This window comes from Macaca fascicularis, chromosome 12 (assembly GCF_037993035.2).
Source record: "Macaca fascicularis isolate 582-1 chromosome 12, T2T-MFA8v1.1".
NCBI classification, from domain to species: Eukaryota; Metazoa; Chordata; class Mammalia; order Primates; family Cercopithecidae; genus Macaca; species Macaca fascicularis.
In genome coordinates this window covers 129,649,276-129,668,999 of record NC_088386.1, presented here as the reverse complement: position 1 = coordinate 129,668,999, position 19,724 = coordinate 129,649,276, and the positions used below count along the sequence as shown (strand labels likewise).

The window sequence follows — 19,724 nt, the reverse complement described above, 5'->3', positions numbered from 1 at the left end:
TACCCATAAGGGCTCCACCCATGCAGCAAACTTCTGCCTGGACATCCAAGCATTTCCATATACCCTCTACAATTTATGCGGTGGTTCCTAAACCTAAACTTTTATCTTCTGTGTGCCTGCAGGCCCAACACCACATCGATGCTGCCAAGACTTGAGGCTTGCACCCTCTGAATCAATAGCCTGAGCTGTACCGTGGCCCCTTTTAGCCATGGCTGGAGTCACTGGGACACAGGGCACCAAGTCCTGAGGCTGCACACAGCATGGGGGGCCTGGACTCAGCCCACAAGACCATTTTTCCTTCCTAGGCCTCCAGTCCTGTGATGGGAGGGTCTGCTACAAAGGTCTCTGACATGCCCTGGAGCAAATTTTCCAAACTTTTATGCTCTGCTTCCCTTTTAAACCTAAATTCCAATTTCAGATCATTTCTCTCAAGTTCATAGTTCCACAGATCTCTAGAGTAGGGGCAAAAATGCCACCAGTCTCTTTGCTAAAGCATAGCAAGAGTGACCTTTGCTCCAGTTCCCAACAAGTTCCTCATCTCCATCTGACACTCAGCCTGGACTTCATTGTCCACAACATTATCAGCATTTTGGTCAAAACCATTCAACAAGCCTCTAGGAAGTTCCAAACTTTCCCACATCTTCCTGTCTTCTTCTGAGCTCTCCAAACTGTTCCAACCTCTGCCTGTTACCCAGTTCCAAAGTCACTTGCACATTTTCAAGTATCTTTATAGCAGTACCCCACTCTCCATGGCACCAATTTACTGTATTAGTCCATTCTCACACTGCTATAAAGACAAACCCAAGACTGGGTCATTTATAAAGGAAAGAGTTTTAATTGACTCACAGTTCCATGTTGCTGTGGGGGCCTCAGGAAACTTATAATCCTGGCAGAAGGTGAGAGAGACGCAAAGCCATGTCTTATACAGTGGCAAGCAAGAAAGAGAGACGAAGAGCTTGCAAGTGAAGGGATAAGGGCTCCTTATAAAACCATCAGATCTCATAAGAATTCACTACGATGAGGGCAGCAGGTGGAAAACTGCCCCCATGATCCAATCATCTCCCACCAGGTCCCATCCTCAACACGTGGGGATTATGGGGATTACAATTCAAGTTGAGATTTGGTGAGGGACACAGAGCCAAACCATGTTAAATCTGGTGTGACCTCATGCTGGGAAACAATCAATGGATTCACTATTAAATACATTAGCCTGTTCTTTACCACACTCGAAAATTAGCCTTGTTAATGTGGAATTCTCTAAGGGGCATAGCAAGAGTGATCTGTACCACAGTTCCCAATTTGTTCTGCTCCACTGAGATGACAGTGAATATTTGAGCAATGTAGTTAACCCTAGAGAATATGTTCAAATTGAAAAACTGTAAGAGAAAAGGGGGAAAAAAAGGAGGTATCGCGGAGGAGAATGGAAACTTCAACACCAGTGGCCAAATAGGAACAGTTCCAGTCTGCAGCTCCCAGCATGATCGACGCAGAAGACGGGTGATTTCTGCATTTCTAACTGAGGTACCTGGTTCATCTCATTGGGACTGTTTGTATAGTGGGTGCAGCCCACTGAGGGTGAGCTGAAGCAGGGCGGGGCATCACCTCACCTAGGAAGTGCAAGAGGGTGAGGGATTTCCCCTTCCTAGACAAGGGAAGCTGTGACAGACTGTACCCGGAAAAATGGGACACTGCTGCCCAAATACTGTGCTTTTCCCAAGGTTTTATTAACCAGCAGAAAAGGAGATTCTCTCCCTTGCCTGGCTCAGTGGCTCCCACGCCCATGGAGTCTTGCTCACTGCTAGTGCAGCAGTCTGAGATTGAACTGCAGGGCAGCAGCCTGGCTGGGGGAGGGTTGTCTGCCATTGCTGAGGCTCGAGTAGGTAAACAAAGCAGCCGAGAAACTTAAACTGAGCTGAGCCCACCACAGCTCAGCAAGGCCTACTGCCTCTATAGACTCCACCTCTGTGGGCAGGGCATATCTGAACAAAAGGCAGCAGACAATGTCTGCAGGCTTAAACATTCCTGTCTGACAGCTCTGAAGGGAGCAGTGGTTCTCCCAGTATGGCATTTGAGCTCTGAGAAAGGACAGACTGCCTCCTCAAGTGGTTACCTGACCCCTGTGTAGCCTGGCTGGGAAATATCTCCCAGTAGGAGCTGACAGGCACCTCATATAGGTGGGTGCCCCTTTGGTATGAAGCTTCCAGAGAAGGGATCAGGCAGCAATATTTGCTGTTCTGCAATATTTGCTGTTCTGCAGCCTTAGCTAGTGATACCCATACAAACAGTGCCTGCAGTAGACCTCCAGCAAACTCCAACAGACCTGCAGCTGAGGGACCTGACTGTTAGAAGGAAAACTAACAACAGAAAGGAATAGTATAAACATCAACAAAAAGGACATCTACACCAAAACCCCATCTATAGTTAACCAACATCAAAGACCAAAGGTAGATAAAACCACAAAGATGGGGAGAAACTAGAGCAGTAAAGTTGAAAATTCTAAAAACCATAGTGCCTCTTCTCCTCCAAAGAATTGCAGCTCATTGCCAGCAATGGAACAAAGCTGGATGGAGGATTACTTTGACAAGTTGACAGAAGTAGGCTTCAGAAGTTTTGTAATAACAAACTTCTCCAAGCTAAAGGAGAATGTTTGAACCTATCACAAGGAAGCTAAAAACCTTGCAAAAAGGTTAGACGAATGGCTAACTAGAATAAACAGTGTAGAGAAGACCTTAAATGACCTGAAGGAGCTGAAAACCATGGCATGAGAACTTCGTGACACATGCACAAGCTTCAATAGTCAATTAGATCAAGTGGAATAAAGGGTATCAGTGACTGAAGATTAAATTAATGAAATAAAGCAGGAAGACTACATTAGAGAAAAAAGAGTAAAAAGAAACAAGCAAAGCCTACAAGAAATATGGGACTATGTGAAAACACCAAATCTACATTTGATTGGTGTACCTGAAAGTGATGGGGAGAATGGAAACAAGTTGGAAAACACTCTTCAGGATAGTATCCAGGAGAACTTCCCCAACCTAGCAAGGCAGGGCAGCATTCAAATTCAGGAAATACAGAGAACACCACAAAGATACTTCTCAAGAAGAACAACCCCAAGACACATAATTGTCAAATTCACCAAGGTTGAAATGAAGGAAAAAATGTTAAGGGCAGCCAGAGAGAAAGGTCGGGTCACCCACAAAGGGAAGCCCATCAGACTAACAGCAGATCTCTCTGCAGAAACCCTACAAGCTAGAAGACAGTGGGGGCCAATATTCAACATTCTTAAAGAAAAGAATTTTCAACCTGGAATTTCACATCCGGTCAAACTAAGCTTCATAAGTGAAGGAGAAATAAAATCCTTTACAGACAAGCAAATGCTGAGAGATTTTGTCACCACCAGGCCTACCTTACAAGAGCTCCTGAAGGAAGCACTAAACATGGAAAGAAACAACTGGTACCAGCCACTGCAAAAACATGCCAAATTGTAAAGACGATTGATGCTGTGAAGAAACTGCATCAATTAACGGGTAACATAATCAGCTACCATCATAATGACAGAATCAAATTAACACATAACAATATTTACCTTAAATGTAAATGGGCTAAATACCCCAATTAAAAGACACAGACTGACAAATTGGATAAAGAGTCAAAGCCCATCAGTGTGCTGTATTCAGGAGGCCCATCTCATGTGCAGAGACACACACAGGCTCAAAATAAAGGGATGGAGGTGGAACCCGGGCGGCGGAGCTTGCAGTGAGCCGAGATCACGCCACTGCACTCCAGCCTGGGAGACACAGCGAGACTCCGTCTCAAAAAAAAAAAAAAAAAAAAAAAGGGATGGAGGAAGATCTACCAAGCAAATAGAAAGAAAAAAAAAAAAAAGGCAGGGGTTGCAATCCTAGTCTCGATGAAACAGACTTTAAACCAACAAAAATCAAAAGAGACAAAGAAGGCCATACATATGGTAAAGGCAGCAATTGAACAAGAAGAGCTTACCATTCTAAATATATATGCACCCAATACAGGAGCACCTGGATTCATAAAGCAAGTTCTTAGAGACCTACAAAGAGACTTAGACTCCCACACAATAATAATGGGACACTTTAACACCCCACTGTCAATATTAGACAGATCAATGAGACAGAAGGTTAACAAGGATATCCAGGACTTGAACTCAGCTCTGCACCAAGCAGACTAACAGACATCTATAGAACTCTCCACCCCAAGTCAACAGAATATACATTCTTCGCAGCACCACACTGCACTTATCCTAAAATTGACCATATAATTGGAAGTAAAGCACTCCTCAGCAAATGTAAAAGAACAGAAATCACAACAAACTGTCTCTCAGACCACAGTGGAATCAAATTAGAACTCTAGATTAAGAAACTCACTCAAAATGGCACAACTACATGGAAACTGAACAACCTGCTCCTGAACGACTACTGGGTAAATAACGAAGTGAAGGCAGAAATAAAGATGTTCCCTGAAACCAGTGAGAATAAAGACACAACCAGAATCTCTGGGACACATTTAAAGCAGTGTGTAGAGGGAAATTTATAGCATTAAATGCCCACAGGAGAAAGCAGGAAAGATCTAAAATTGACACGCTAACATCACAATTAAAAGAATTAGAGAAGCAAGAGCAAACAAATTCAAAATCTAGCAGAAGGGAAGAAATAACTAAGATCAGAGCAGAACTGAAAGAGATAGAGACACAAAAAAACCCTTCAAAAAAAAATCAACGAATCCAGGAGCTGGTTTTTTGAAAAGATCAACAAAATTGATAGACCACTAGTAAGACTAATAAAGAAGAAAAGAGGGAAGAATAAAATAGATGCAATAAAAATGATAAAGGGGATATCACCACTGATCCCATGGAAACACAAACTACCATCAGAGAATACTATAAACACCTCAATGCAAATAAACTAGAAAATCTAGAAGAAATGGATAAATTCCTGGACACATACACCCTTGCAAGACGAAAACAGGAAGAAGTTGAACCTCTGAATAGACCAATAACAGGCTCTGAAATTGAGGCAATAATTAATAGCCTACCAATGAAAAAAAGTCCAGGACCAGATGGATTCACAGCCGAATTCTACCAGAAGTACAAACAGGAGCTGGTACCATTCCTTCTGAAACTATTCCAATCAATAGAAAAAGAGGGAATCCTCCCTAACTCATTTTCTGAGGCCAGCATCATCCTGATACCAAAGGTTGGTAGAGACACAACAACAAAAAAAGAGAATTTTAGACCAATATCCCTGATGAACATCAATGCAAAAATCATCAATAAAATACTGGCAAACCAAATCCAGCAGCACATTGAAAAGCTTATCCACCACGATCAAGTTGGCCTTATCCCTCAGATGCAAGGCTGGTTCAACATATGCAAATCAATAAACGTAATCCATCACATAAACAGAACCAATGACAAAACCACATGATTATTTCAATAGATGCAGAAAAGGCCTTCGACAAAATTCAATATCCCTTCATGCTAAAAACTTGCAATAAACTAGGTATTGATGGAATGTATCTCAAAATAATAAGAGCTATTTATGACAAACCCACAGCCAATATCATACTGAATGGGCAAAAACTGGAAGCATTCCCTTTGAAAACCGGCACAAGACAAGGATGCCCTCTACCACCACTCCTATTCAACATACTGTTGGAAGTTCTGGCCAGGGCAATCAGGCAAGAGAAATAAATAGAGAGTATTCAATTAGGAAAAGAGGAAGTCAAATTTTCACTGTTCGCAGATGACATGATTGTATATTTAGAAAACCCCATCATCTCAGCCCAAAATCTCAAGTTGATAAGCAACTTCAGCAAAGTTTCAGGATACAAAATCAATGTGCAAAAATCACAAGCATTCCTATACACCAATAACAGGCAAACAGAGAGCCAAATCATGAGTGAACTCCCATTCACAATTGCTACAAAGAGAATGAAACACCTAGGAATGCAACTTAAAAGAGATGTGAAGGACCTCTTCAAGGAGAACCACAAACCACTGCTCAATGAAATAAAAGAGGACACAAACACATGGAAGAACATTCCATGCTCATGGAAGGAATCAATATCATGAAAATGGCCATACTGCCCAAGGTAATTTATAGATTCAATGCCATCCCCATCAAGCTACCAATGACATCCTTCACAAAATTGGAAGAAACTAGTTTAAAGTTCATATGGAATCAAAAAAGAGCCTGCATTGCCAAGACAATCCTAAGCCAAAAGAACAAAACTGGAGGCATCATGCTACCTGACTTCAAACTATACTATAAGGCTCCAGTAACCAAAACAGCATGGTACTGGTACCAAAAAAGATATATAAACCAATGGAACAGAACAGTGGGCTCAGAAATAACACCACACATCTACAACCATCTGATCTCTGACAAACCTGACAAAAACAAGAAATGGGGAAAGGATTCCCTATTTAATAAATGGTGCTGGGAAAACTGGCTAGCCACATGTAAAAAGCTGGAAGTGGATCCCTTCCTTACACCTTATACAAAAACTAATTCCAGATGGATTAAAGACTCAAATGTTAGACCTAAAACCATAAAAACCCTAGAAGAAAACCTAGGCAATATCATTCAGGACGTAGGCATGGGCAAGGACTTCATGACTAAAACACCAAAAGCAATGGCAACAATAGCCAAAATAGACAAATGGGATCTAATTAAACTAAAGAGCTTCTCCACAGCAAAAGAAACTACTATCAGAGTGAACAGGCAACCTACAGAATGGTAGAAAATTTTTGCAATCTACCCATCTGACAAAGGGCTAATATCCAGAACCTACAAATAACTCAAACACATTTATAAGAGAGAAAAAAAAAAAACATCAAAAAGTGGGCAAAGGATATGAACAGACACTTTGCAAAAGAAGACACTTATGCAGTCAAAAGACACATGAATAAATGCTCATCATCCCTGGTCATCAGAGAAATGCAAATCAAAATCACAATGTGATATCTCACGCTAGTTAGAATGGTGATCATTAAAAAGTCAGGAAACAACAGATGCTGGAGAGGATGTGGAGAAATAGGAACCCTTTTACCCTGTTGGTGGGAGTATAAATTAGTTCAACCATTGTGGAAGACAGTGTGGCGATTCCTCAAGGATCTAGAACTAGAAATACCACTTGACCCAGCAATACCATTACTGGGTATATACCCGAAGGACTATAAATGATGCTACTCTAAAGACACACACACACACGTATGTTTATTGTGGCACTATTCACAATAGCAAAGACCTGGAACCAACCCAAATGTCCATCAATGATAGACTGGATTAAGAAAATGTGGCATATATACACTATGGATTACTATGTAGCCATAAAAAAGGATGAGTTCATGTCCTTTGCAGGGACATGGATGAAGCTGTAAACCATCATTCTCAGCAAACTATCACATGGACAGAAAACCAAACACTGCATGTTCTCACTCATAGGTGGGAATTGAACAATGAGAACACTGGACACAGGCCAGGGAACATCACACACTGGGGCCTGTTTGGGGGTGGGGAACCGGGGGAGGGATAGCATCAGGAAAAATATATAATGTGAATGACGAGTTGATGTTGATAGGTGCAGCAAACCAACATGGCACATGTATACCTATGTATCAAACCTGCACGTTGTGCACGTTGTATCCTGGAACTTAAAGTATAATGATAAAAAAGAAAGAAAGAAAGAAAAACTGGAAGAAAAGGGCAACAGTCACTATTTAAATGCCATCCCACTTTTCAACATTTTTACAAACCTAATAAATACATATTTTATAATTGAATACCTACATTGCATAAGGGGGAAAACCACCAATGAAAAAATCATCATGTGGTTTGATCAAAAAGAAAAATTAAGCTTAGAGTCTTTTGCAATAATACCTATGTTAATAAAAAGAAGTACGGAAATAAGAATACAAAAGGATCTAAAGTCATGGAAGTTCATATACATTCGGTGAATATGAAATAAAAAGGCTGAATTCTCTCATGACGTACATGGCACACCAAGTAAAAAGAAACAATATTCAGCTCCCAGAGTACCATTTCAATGAAACCCAAATATTCTGGATTAATGAAGGCTGCCTGTGAAATTTTTAGTAAAGGAGTAGATCCCATTATAGAAACATGGAGTGGGATAGGGTGGATTTGGTGATGTGATGAGCCTCTCCTGAGAAACGCTTCCCTTCTTGGACACATGTCCATTCATCACTGTCCACAGCTTTACTGGGCTTATAGATACACAGTCTTATCTCCTCCCTAGCCCCTTCCACCACTTCTTGATAATTTCAGCATTCCAAGTAGAAGACTCATTTGAGATGCAACCATCACTGTGCCTACCAAACTCTGAGATGTCCCCACATCATGCACCAGATCCCAAATCCCGACCAGAAAATCTTTTGTCAGCACAGATCCCTGTCTGGAAACTGAACTTCATGTGTCACTCTCTAATCACAGACATCCATCCCAACTTAATTGCACCATTTCCACTGAACTGAGTCAACCTCTTTGACACTTCTAGTTCCTGTGAGTGCTTAGATCTCCTGTAGTCACCTCTCTATCTTTCGCAAGATGGGACCACTAAAAATTATTATGTCAACAATTGTAATTTGCTGTTGCATCATCTTTCCCCTGAAAATCACACAAGCAAAAAATCCAGGATGGATCAGTTCCAAACGTAATGTCCCTGTTCCTGCCCAGCTGAAGGACATGCACAACCATGAAGATGGTGCCTTTACAAACCAACAGTCTCCACGAGTCACACCAGTCCTTGTCCATCCTTTGACAAACATTCTTGTCTACTTCTTCCTTGCAGCGACCATTTAAAACCTGAAATACACTACTAGAGACCACTTAACAGTTTATCTCACTGAAGGCTATCATGACAATGAGAAGCAGAAATGAAATCTTTGGAAAGATAGATATGGGAGCAATTGTAAGTAAATACATTTTTAAAAAAAGTGTTTTGCCTGGCACTTTGATTGGATGAAGGCACCAACACAGACCTGAGATAGTGGCTTCCTGTTGGCACAGTTGATGCCCCCAATGAAGACCATGTTGGGCATGATTGGCCTGGGGTAGTCCATCACAAAGTCCCCTCGGAACAGCCACACGGATGCATGGCTGAGAAGATCCACCACCGACACCTCTCTCTCAAAAAGCTCAGAGGCAAGGCTTGCATAAGGAGCAGAAACAGCATCGCAAATGTAGGACAGGGCCAGAGGGTAGAGCATGTTCTTGACCCTTTGCAGGAATGTCATGTGATCTGAATTGGTCGTTAGTAACTTAGGAATATAGGAGTAAGGATTTGGACACTGTGTGCCCTTCAAGTCTAAGTCACATGGAATGTTCCTCAAAAAAAACACAGTAGGAATCGACAGGTACTTAGCTAGCACCGCCCCGCAGAGGTTAACCGGGTCTGTTAACACCACATCAAAGGAAGTAGCATTCAGGTGCCTGATCAGGGCCTCATTATGCAGTAGCTCCACACAAGACCTATGAAAGACCAAAGACATATTGTTCATAATTGCCATACTTCTAGAATATCTCTTCAGAAGATGTTCTGTTTCAAAGAACCATTGAGTGTGGCCCAGCACAAAACGATCAAATTCATCCTGGGTCCATGGAATGGCATAGGTTGTCAGGGTGAAAAAGTTCTCTTCTTTGACGTGCATTTTCACCTCCGGGGTGAGGACCACTGCCTGGTGGCCTCTGGCATGGAGCTCCCGCACGGCTTCCCGCATGCTGAGCCAGTGGCTGCCATCAGTGGGCACCACCAGCACCTTCCCACTCTCAGCCCAGGGCTGGACACTGAGGAGGAGCAGCAGTCCTGTGGCCAACCGCGTCAGGGGAACCTGGAGTCCTGTGGCCATCTCGGCAGAAGCCACTGACAGCTGACTGTCCACCCCATGCTGTGCATCCTACCTTTGCTTTCTTCATCTTAATTACCTTGTCACTGAGCCACCTAGCAAATCAACACATAATTGGAAGACAGAGTGCCCTCCTCCAGTTAATTATTAACCATTAATCTATCATTGTTTTTCACTGTGGGCCCCAAACTGGAAAAGACCAATCATGCCTATCTTGAAAAACTCATCTGACCCTGCGCTCACTCTGGGGAACATCCAAGTTTATGCTCTTGTTTCTTATCCAATTCTCAATACAAGGCTGTGAACAACCATTTCATGTCACTGCCTCCTACTTCTCTGTTAACTACGTTTATCAGGCTGCAGCTGAGGTCTGAGGAGTCAGCATTGCCCTGGTCCCTAATCATATGCTCTCAGCTGGATGACCCTATTTGTTAACCCTTAAAACTCTTTCTTCTCATGTATAAGTAACACAGCACATCCAAGAAACAGACAACATTGCTAAGCAAACTTTCTCTAGCAGGGACTGGGGAGGCTGGCTATCTGGTTTTGGTCATTTTTTGCAGCAGGATATTTATTGTAAGGATCAAAGAGGACTCTCTCTGAAGTGGCTGTCAATATATAAAAAGCTGCAGGGAGGCTGAGCTCAAGATGTGATGATCAGATTCTTGGGAAGGCTTTGTTGAGACTTCTCCATCTACACCATGGGATAAGATGTGCTGCTGTCTAAAGCACACATGGGAAAGACAACCCTAGCAAGGACCCACGGTGGGTTCAGGGAGCTCCCTGCTCACCAAGGGACCCGGGTTAACTGGAGCCTGGCCTCAGATCTTGCACAGTCTGAATTCCTCTTCTGAATGCTGAAGGCTCCTGTCTTCTGCAAGTCTGCTTAGAGACTAAAGTGTCCATTCATCCAGGCCTTTATTTCATCCTGAAGGTTATGATCAGGCTTTTCTCCAAGTCAATCTAGTACCAAGTTCTGATAAGAATGGTTCCTCCAGAACAGAACGGGCTGCACAATTTGTGGGGGCCCTAGGTCAAATTTCAAGATGGAGAATTAAATGTGTGCCTTTCTAAGGGAGAGACCAGGGGTCTCATGCCCATGAGGCTCGTCCTGCTCCAGAAAGTCACTCCTGCATGTGCTCGAAGATTGCTGATGCCTCCTGTCCTGGTCGCCTCAGGATGATGTGGGCAGGCTCTCTGGGGTGGGCACTTTCTATCTCACTGCCTCTGTGTCTTCTTGCCTGGCCGTGTCTGCCATTGCTGGTGAGGCTGAGGCTTCCCTTAGGGAGAAAGTTACTCCCATGAGAAGTCCACATTCATAACATATTCCACGTTTGGACAGAACCCATGGGACAGGCAGTGAATGGAAGCATCTACCAGGGGGATACCCAGCTCAAGGGCAGCACACTCAGGATGGCACAGAGAAGGCAGGTCTGCAAGGGCTTTAGGAACTCTCCAGTAGAGGATGATTCCTGGGGAGTTGTAAGGACATAGAGCACTAGAAAGGGATTCTCAGCTATGGGTGCAACATCTCAGCCTCTGAACTATTCCTCCAACCCCCTTAAAACTATATGCCTCCTAAGCACCCTCCTGGTGAGCCCAGGTGAAGGGTGGAACACGCTTGGGAGGGTGCTCTTCCCACATTCATGGGCTCCTGTGTTCTACCTCCAAGTAGTGGTGTTTTATTTAGACAGCGAAGTCATCTGATTCTTGTCACATGTGTGGGACTCCCAGACTCTGGGGAGGCCCATGTACCTTGGAAGATGGTGGTACTCCAGAGACCTAGGGGGACCTGAGGAGAGCAGAACTATGGGGAGGGAGGAGCTCCTGGTGCCTGGGAAACAGGAGGAGCTGCCCAAGGCATCAGCTTCCAGGGTCTGGAGATGAAGAGGGGTCTGGGCTGCACAGATAGACTTGGAGCCATCAGCATATGTGGTGGTTGAAGCCATGGGTGTCAGTGAGGTCACCCCAGCAAAGTCCAGAGACAGAAAAAGCCATCCCAAAAGACTGACCTGTGTGGTCTTGTTCCCCTCTGCCAATCTCACAGAGCTAAACATACAAACTGGAATCCTTTAACGTTTGTAAGAGAAGACAGAAACAAATCTTCACATCTTGGAGTAAATAAAGATTCCTTAGGGTACAAAAACTACAAACGGTGAAACTTGCTAGAATGAACCTCATCAAAATCTAAAACTTTTGCTCTTTGAAAGGTATTGCTTTTTAAAAATTAAAAAAGGAAGATTAGGAGAAAAGGAGATAATTGAATGGTAAGCTGATAGCTCTGAAGGCTGGAGAATAGAACTCTATGGAAGATAGGAAGAAAAATTTAAATGGCCAAATAGAGGAAAATCTCCTAGCTTTGAATACGATGTGGGTTTCACTTTAAGCTTAGTGTCTGCGGTAGGCAGAATCACAGCCCCGCAAAAGTATCTACATTGTAGTTCCTCAAACCTTGGAATATGTTCTGTTACAGATGGAAGAGACTTCACAGATCTGATTAAATTAAGGGTTTGAGTTGGATGTCTGGGTGGGACGATGTAATCACAAGGGCTCTTACAAGTGAAAGAGACAGGCGTAAGAGTGGGAGACTTGAAGACGCTGCACTGCATCTCCCTAAAAATGGAAAAGTACCATGAAATTCCAAAATGAATAAGGAAAAAGGAAATTTCTGTTAAAGGCATGGAGCTTACATTCAGTAGAAAGAACAAAATTAGGAACAGACAATCAGAATGCCGACATCAAAAGAAACTATGAGATTGAAGCAATTTTGGTTTTTGTTGTGTTTTAAATAAATAAATAAATAAATAAAAAACACAGGTACTGAAACTCCTGAGCTCAGTGATCCTCCCACCTGAGCCTCCCAAGTAACTGGGACCACAGGCGCATGCCACCGCACCCAGCTTTTCATATTGGAGTTTTAAAATATGTTTTCTAAACTTTTTAAACAAGATTCCACATGCAGGCCGGGCGCGGTGGCTCACGCCTGTAATCCCAGCACTTTGGGAGGCCGAGGCGGGCGGATCACAAGGTCAGGAGATCGAGACCACGGTGAAACCCCGTCTCTACTAAAAATATAAAAAAATTAGCCGGGCGCGGTTGTGGGCGCCTGTAGTCCCAGCTACTCGGGAGGCTGAGGCAGGAGAATGGCGTGAACCTGGGAGGCGGAGCTTGCAGTGAGCCGAGATCGCGCCACTGCACTCCAGCCTGGGCTGGGCGACAGAGCGAGGCTCCGTCTCAAAAAAAAAAAAAAAAAAGATTCCACATGCCAAAGAAATTTTTATTTTTTTGAAATGGGGCCTCGCTCTGTCACTCAGGCTGGAGTGAGGTGGCATGAACATGGCACACTGCAGCTTCCACCTCCTGAGATCAGGTGATCCTCCTGCCTCAGTCTACTGAGTGGCTGGGACCACCGGCATGTGCCATCGCAACTGGATAATTTTTTGGTTTTCTGTAGAGATGGAGTCTCAGCATGTTGCCCAGGCTGCTCTCAGACTTCTGGGTTCAAACAATCCTCCTGCCTCAGTCTTGCAAAGAGTTGAAATTACAGGTATGAGCAACCCACCTGCACACAAATCATTTTTAAATGAAAAGAGATGGAGAATTTAAAAAAATAACATAGGAGTAGCAATACTGGTATCAGATAAAATGGATTTTAAGGGTTATTATTTAATGATAACAGCAAACTATGTGAAGAAAATACAAGTCTCAAACCTACATGCACCGATCTAATCACTACGTATAAAGCAAAAACTATTCAAGTACCAAAATATAACTGGAGCAGAATTTGTTATGTAAGGGGATTTTTTTAAAAGACATCCTTCCCAGAATTGGGCAGGATCAGTAGAGCGTCATTTAAAAGACAGAAAAATTGGCCCAGTGTGGTGGCACACGCCTGTAATCCCAGCACTTTGGGAGGTCGAGGCTAGTGAATCACTAGAGGTCAGGAGTTTGAGACCAGTCTGGCCAACATGATGAAAGCCCATCTCCACAAAAAATTTTTAAAAATTAAAAAAATAGCTGAGCATGGTGCTGTGCACCTGTAGTCCCAGCTACTTGGGAGGCTGAGGCAGGAGAATCAGTTGAACGTGGGAGGTAGAAGTTGCAATGAGCCGAGATTCCACCACTGCACTCCAGCCTGGGAAACAGAGCGAGACTCATTCTCAAAAAAGAAGAAAAGGCCGGGAGGGGTGGCTCAAGCCTGTAATCCCAGCACTTTGGGAGGCCAAGACGGGCGGATCATGAGGTCAGGAGATCGAGACCATCCTGGCGCCTGTAGGCCCAGCTACTCGGGAGGCTGAGGCAGGAGAATGGCATGAACCCGGGAGGCGGAGCTTGCAGTGAGCTGAGATCGTGCCACTGCACTTCAACCTGGGCGACAGAGCGAGACTCAGTCCGAAAAAAAAAAAAAAAAATCGAAAAGATAGAATTGTAGTTGTGTCCACGGAACATTTATAAACATTGACCATATTGTTGTCACTAACTGCATAGGACTACGGAGCACTTGAAATGTGGCTATTCCAAATGGAGATATGCTGTGTCAGACATACGCTAGATTCTGAAGACTTAACAAGAAAAAAACTATGTCAAATAGTTAAGTCATAATCTCATATTGAACACATGTTGAAAGGATAATATTTGGGATACATCTGGCTAAATAAAATGCATTATTCAAATTAATTTCAGCGGTTTCTTTTTTGCTGGTTTCTAACATGCCCACCAGAAAAGTTTAAATTATGTATGTGGCTTACATTATATTTCTATTGGACAATTCTGTATTAGACCGTCAAGGTAACCTATTAAGAATTTTTTTAAGTAGTCTCTTCACAAGAAACATTCTTATTATAATCCAAAATAACTAGAAAAAATAAGAGGGAGATGACTACAAAATTATTAACAATATCAGAATTAGGAAACAGACTCATTACGGACAGTCACTGCATCAAAGGTGAAATTTTAAAACTGATATTTAAATTATCTAAAAGCAGTGAAAAGAACAGCAATTTTTACCAAAACCTAAGGGACATAGAAAAAGTTTTACTCAGAGCCCTCAATATTTCATTAAGGAAAATCAAATGTAAAGAAACGTAACATTCCTCTAACGCAGTTACAAAAGCAGCTACAAATTAACCAAAAGAAACTAGGATGAAATCATTAAGGCAAAAATAAGCTGCAATTAATGAAACAGAAAATGAAACAGTAAAATGAATATACAAATTCCACAGTTATTTCTTTGAGAAGACCAATCAAATAATTCAACCTATCATAAACTCTAAATCAAGGAGAAAGAGAGGGAGAAAAAACATAAGATTTCAACTGTGGTCTTGGATATTTGCAGAAAAATTTCAAATCTGAGGGTCAACCAAACCAAGTAAGTAAGGGTGACAAAATAACAAGGAAATTAATGTAATAAAAATGATAATGGCATGCCTATCACAGATAACACATGATAAAGATTTTGGTATAAATGATCTTTCATGCACTCAGTAAATTGGCATGAACGTGGCAAAGGTCTCCAGGTGAAACACCTTGTTCTGCAGGAGTCTTTTAAACTCTAGTAATGATGATGACAGTTCTTCCTCTAAGAGGCCTAAGGTGATCTGTGAAAATTCTTCTTTATTCACTTGACCCAGAAACACCACAAAATTAAGCAAATCAAGAGGTTTCAGTTTTCCCATTCACTTAAAGGACATTCGTGAAACTACCCAGGCCATCAAGTATATGCATATACAAAGAGCCACCAAGTGTCTGAAAGTTGTCACTTTACGGAAGCAGTGTGTACCATTTCGATGTTGCAATGGAGGGGCTGGCAACGTGCCCAGGGACGAACAGTGGGGCTGGACACAGGGCCGGTGACCCAAATAGGGTGCTGGATTTTAGATGCACATGCTTCAAAATGCAAAGAATAATGCTGAATGTCAGGGTTTAGGTGCAGATTCTCTCATCATTAAGCATATCCAAGTAAACAAAGCATCCAAATGAGCCATGGGTCTTGCAGAGCTCATTATCAGATTAACCCTTACATGACCCCCACTGCCATATCAAGATGATTTTTACTGATAAGGAACAAATTGTTCCTAAACCTGAGGATGAGGTTGCACAGGAGAAAAAGATATCCCAGAAGAAACTGAAGAAAAAAAAATGCCTCTGGCTCTGGAATAAATTCAGCTTAAAATAAATGCAATAAAACTAAAATAATAATAATGATAACAGATAATATTTATTGGGTGCTCTCTGTAACAACATTAAAACTACAATGGTTAGGGTACCTGTCCTAGGTCACATAGCTAGAAAAATGAGAGGGAAGATTTGAGCCAGTGCAGTTCAGTCTAAAGAACATATTCATAGTGAAAAACCAGAAGAAAAGGGTCAGTCACTATTCAAATGTCTTCCTAATTTTCTACATTTTTACAAATCTAAAGAACATATATATTTTTTACAGCTCAGTAACTACATTGCACAAGGGGAAAAGAAAACCAGTAGAACAAATACCTTGTGGTTTGATCAAAAACAAAAATAAAGTTTAGCGTCCTTTGCAATAATACCTACACTAATAAAAAGAAGTACAGAAATAAGAATACAAAGGACCTAAACTCATGGAAGTTCATATAAATTCAGTGAATATGACAAAAAAAGGGCTCAGTTCTCTCACAAGAAAGATGGTTTCCTCTCTGGGTACGGTGGCTCATACCTGTAATCCAAGCACTTTGGGAGGCTGAGGCAGGCAGATCACCTGAGGTCAGGAGTTCAAGACCAGCCTGGCTAACATGGCAAAACCTTGTCTCTAGTAAAAAAAAAAAAAAAAAAAAAAGCCAGGAGTGGTGGCATGTGCCTGTAGTCCCAGCCACTCAGGACGCTGAGGCAGGAGAATCTCTTAAACCTGGGAGGTGGGGCTGCAGTGAGCTGAGATGGGGCCACTGCCCTCCAGCCTGGGCTACAGGGTGAGACTCAGTCTCAAGAAAAAAAAAAAGCATGGCTCTCTCAATGGATTCAGAACCAAACTCATTGGTGAGTGAATTTGGTTTCTCAGCTCCCAAAGTACTATCTCAATGAAACCCAAATACTCTGGGTTAATGAAAGCTGCCTCTGACATTTTTGGAAAAAGAATAGATCTCACTATAGAAACTTGGAGTGGGATAGGGTGGGTTTGGTGATGTGCTCAGCCCCTCCAGAGAAACCCTTTCCTTCTTGGACAGATGTCCATTCATCACTGGTCCCAGCTTCACTGGGCTTATAGGTTCACAGTCTTATCTCCTCCCTAGTCCCTTCCACCCTCTCTTGATAATTTCAGCATTACAAGTAGAAGAAGGCCCTTTTGACATGCAACCTTCACTGTACCTTCCCAACTCTACGATGTCCCCACATCATACACCAGACCCCCAACTCCTGGTCAGAAAAACTTCTGTCAACACAGATCCTTCTCTGGAAACTGAACTCCATGTTTCATTCTCTGATCACAGACATTCATCCCACCTTCACTGTCCCACTTCCACTGAACTGAGTCAACCTCTTTGACACTTCTACTTCCTGTGAGTGCTTAGGTCTCCGGTGGTCACCTCTCTATCTTTGGCAAGATGGGACCATGAAAAATTATCATGCCAACAATTATAATTTACTGTTGCATCATCTTTCTACTGAAAATCAGGCAAGCCAAAAACCCCAGGATGGATCAGTTCCGAATGTAGTGTCCCTGCTCCTCCCCAACTGAAGGACATGCACAACCATGAAGACGGTGCCTTTACAAACAGTGTCCGTGAGTCACAGCAGTCCTTGCCCATCCTTTGATAGACCCTTATCCGTACCTCTTCTTCCTCTCAGTGACCACTGAAAACCTGAAATACACTACTAGAGACCACTTAACAGTTTGTCTCACTGAAGACTGTTACGACAAAGAAGCAAAAATAAAATCTTTAGAAACATAAGTAGATATGGAAGCACTTGTAAGTAAATACATTTTTTAAAAAGTGTTTTGCCTGGAACATTGATTGGATGAAGGCACCAATACAGACCCGAGATAGTGGCTTCCTGTTGGCACAGTTGATGCCCCCAATGAAGATCATGTTGGGCATGATCGGCCTGGGGTAGTCCATCACAAAGTCCGATCGGAACAGCCACACGGATGCATGGCTGAGAAGATCCACCACCGACACCTCTCTCTCAAAAAGCGCAGAGGCAAGGCTTGCATAAGGGGCAGAAACAGCATGGCAAATGTAGGACAGGGCCAGAGGGTAGAGCATGTTCTTGACCCTTTGCAGGAATGTCATGTGGTCTGAATTGGTTGTTAATAACTTAGGAATATAGGAGTAAGGATTTGGACACTGTGTGCCCTTAAAGTCTAAGTCACATGGAATGTTCCTCAAAAAAAACACAGTAGGAATCGACAGGTACTTAGCTAGCACCGCCCCACAGAGGTTAACCGGGTCTGTTAACACCACATCAAAGGAAGTAGCATTCAGGTGCCTGATCAGGGCCTCATTATGCAGTAGCTCCACACAAGACCTATGAAAGACCAAAGACATATTGTTCATAATTGCCATACTTCTAGAATATCTCTTCAGAAGATGTTCTGTTTCAAAGAACCATTGAGTGTGGCCCAGCACAAGACGATCAAATTCATCCTGGGTCCATGGAATGGCATAGGTTGTCAGGGTGAAAAAGTTTTCTTCTTTGACGTGCATTTTCACCTCCGGGGTGAGGACCACCGCCTGGTGGCCTCTGGCATGGAGCTCCCGCACGGCCTCCCGCATGCTGAGCCAGTGGCTGCCATCAGTGGGCACCACCAGCACCTTTCCACTCTCAGCCCAGGGCTGGACACTGAGGAGGAGCAGCAGTCCTGTGGCCAGCTGTGGCAGGGGAACCTGGAGTCCTGTGGCCATCTCAGCAGAAGCTATCAACAGCTGACTGTCTACCCCACGCTGTGCCTCCTACGTTTGTTTCCTTCACCTTAATTACCTTGTCACTGAGCCACCTAGCAAATCATCATGTAATTGGAAGACAGAGTGCCCTCCTCCAGTTACTTATTACCTGTTCGTTAATCTATCATTGCCTTTCATTATGGGCCCCACCCTGGGAAAGACCGATCACTCCTATCTTGAAAAACTCATCTGACCCTGCGCTCACTCTGGGGAACATCCAAGTTCAAGCTCTTGTTTCTCATCCAATTCCCAACACAAGGCTGTGAACACCCATTTCATGTCACTGCCTCCTACTTCTCTGTTAACCACGTTTATCAGGCTGCAGCTGGGGTCTGAGGAGTCACCACTGCCCTAGTCCCCAACCACATGTTCTCTGCTGGATGTGACCCTATTTGCTAACTCTTAAAACTCTTTCTTCTCATATATGAGTAACACAGAACATCCAAAAAAGGTACAACATTGCTAAGCCAGCTTTCTCTAGCAGGGACTGGGGAGGCTGGCTATCTGGTCTTGGTCTTTTTTCACACAAGGATGTTTCTTGCAAGGATGAAAGAGGACTCTCTATGAAGTGGCTGGCAATATTTTAAAAAGCTACAGGAAGGCTGAGCTCAAGATGTGATGATCGGATTCTTGGGAAGGTTTTGTTGAGAATTCTCCATCTATCCCATGGGATAAGATGTGCTGCTTTCTAAAGCACACATGGGAAAGACAACCCTAGCAAGGACCCACAGGGGTTCAGGGAGCTCCCTGCTCACCAAGGGACCAGGGGGAGTTGGAGCCTGGCCTCAGATCTTGCACAGTCTGAATTCCTCTTCTGAATGCTGAAGGCTCCTGTCTTCCGCAAGTCTGCTTAGAGACTAAAGTGTCCATTCATCCAGGCCTTTATTTCATCCTGAAGGTTATGATCAGGCTTT

The 19,724-nt window shown here is 43.1% G+C and overlaps 4 protein-coding genes and 1 pseudogene across 4 annotated transcripts in view; all 5 read right to left on the bottom strand.

Annotated features, from left to right (window-relative positions):
* The window catches only part of UGT1A3 (UDP glucuronosyltransferase family 1 member A3), a 51,102-nt gene extending 41,201 nt beyond the window's left edge, over positions 1-9,901 (bottom strand). The window contains 1 exon segment of the mRNA NM_001350029.1: positions 9,035-9,901. Coding sequence (NP_001336958.1) covers positions 9,035-9,901 — 867 coding nt within the window.
* UGT1A8 (UDP glucuronosyltransferase 1 family, polypeptide A8) overlaps positions 1-19,724 on the bottom strand; it is a 155,745-nt gene that overhangs the window by 41,201 nt on the left and 94,820 nt on the right.
* Positions 1-19,724, bottom strand: part of UGT1A9 (UDP glucuronosyltransferase 1 family, polypeptide A9) — a 113,863-nt gene that overhangs the window by 41,201 nt on the left and 52,938 nt on the right.
* Positions 1-19,724, bottom strand: part of UGT1A6 (UDP glucuronosyltransferase 1 family, polypeptide A6) — a 92,713-nt gene that overhangs the window by 41,201 nt on the left and 31,788 nt on the right.
* Positions 16,781-18,801, bottom strand: LOC135966642 (UDP-glucuronosyltransferase 1A3 pseudogene; annotated as a pseudogene).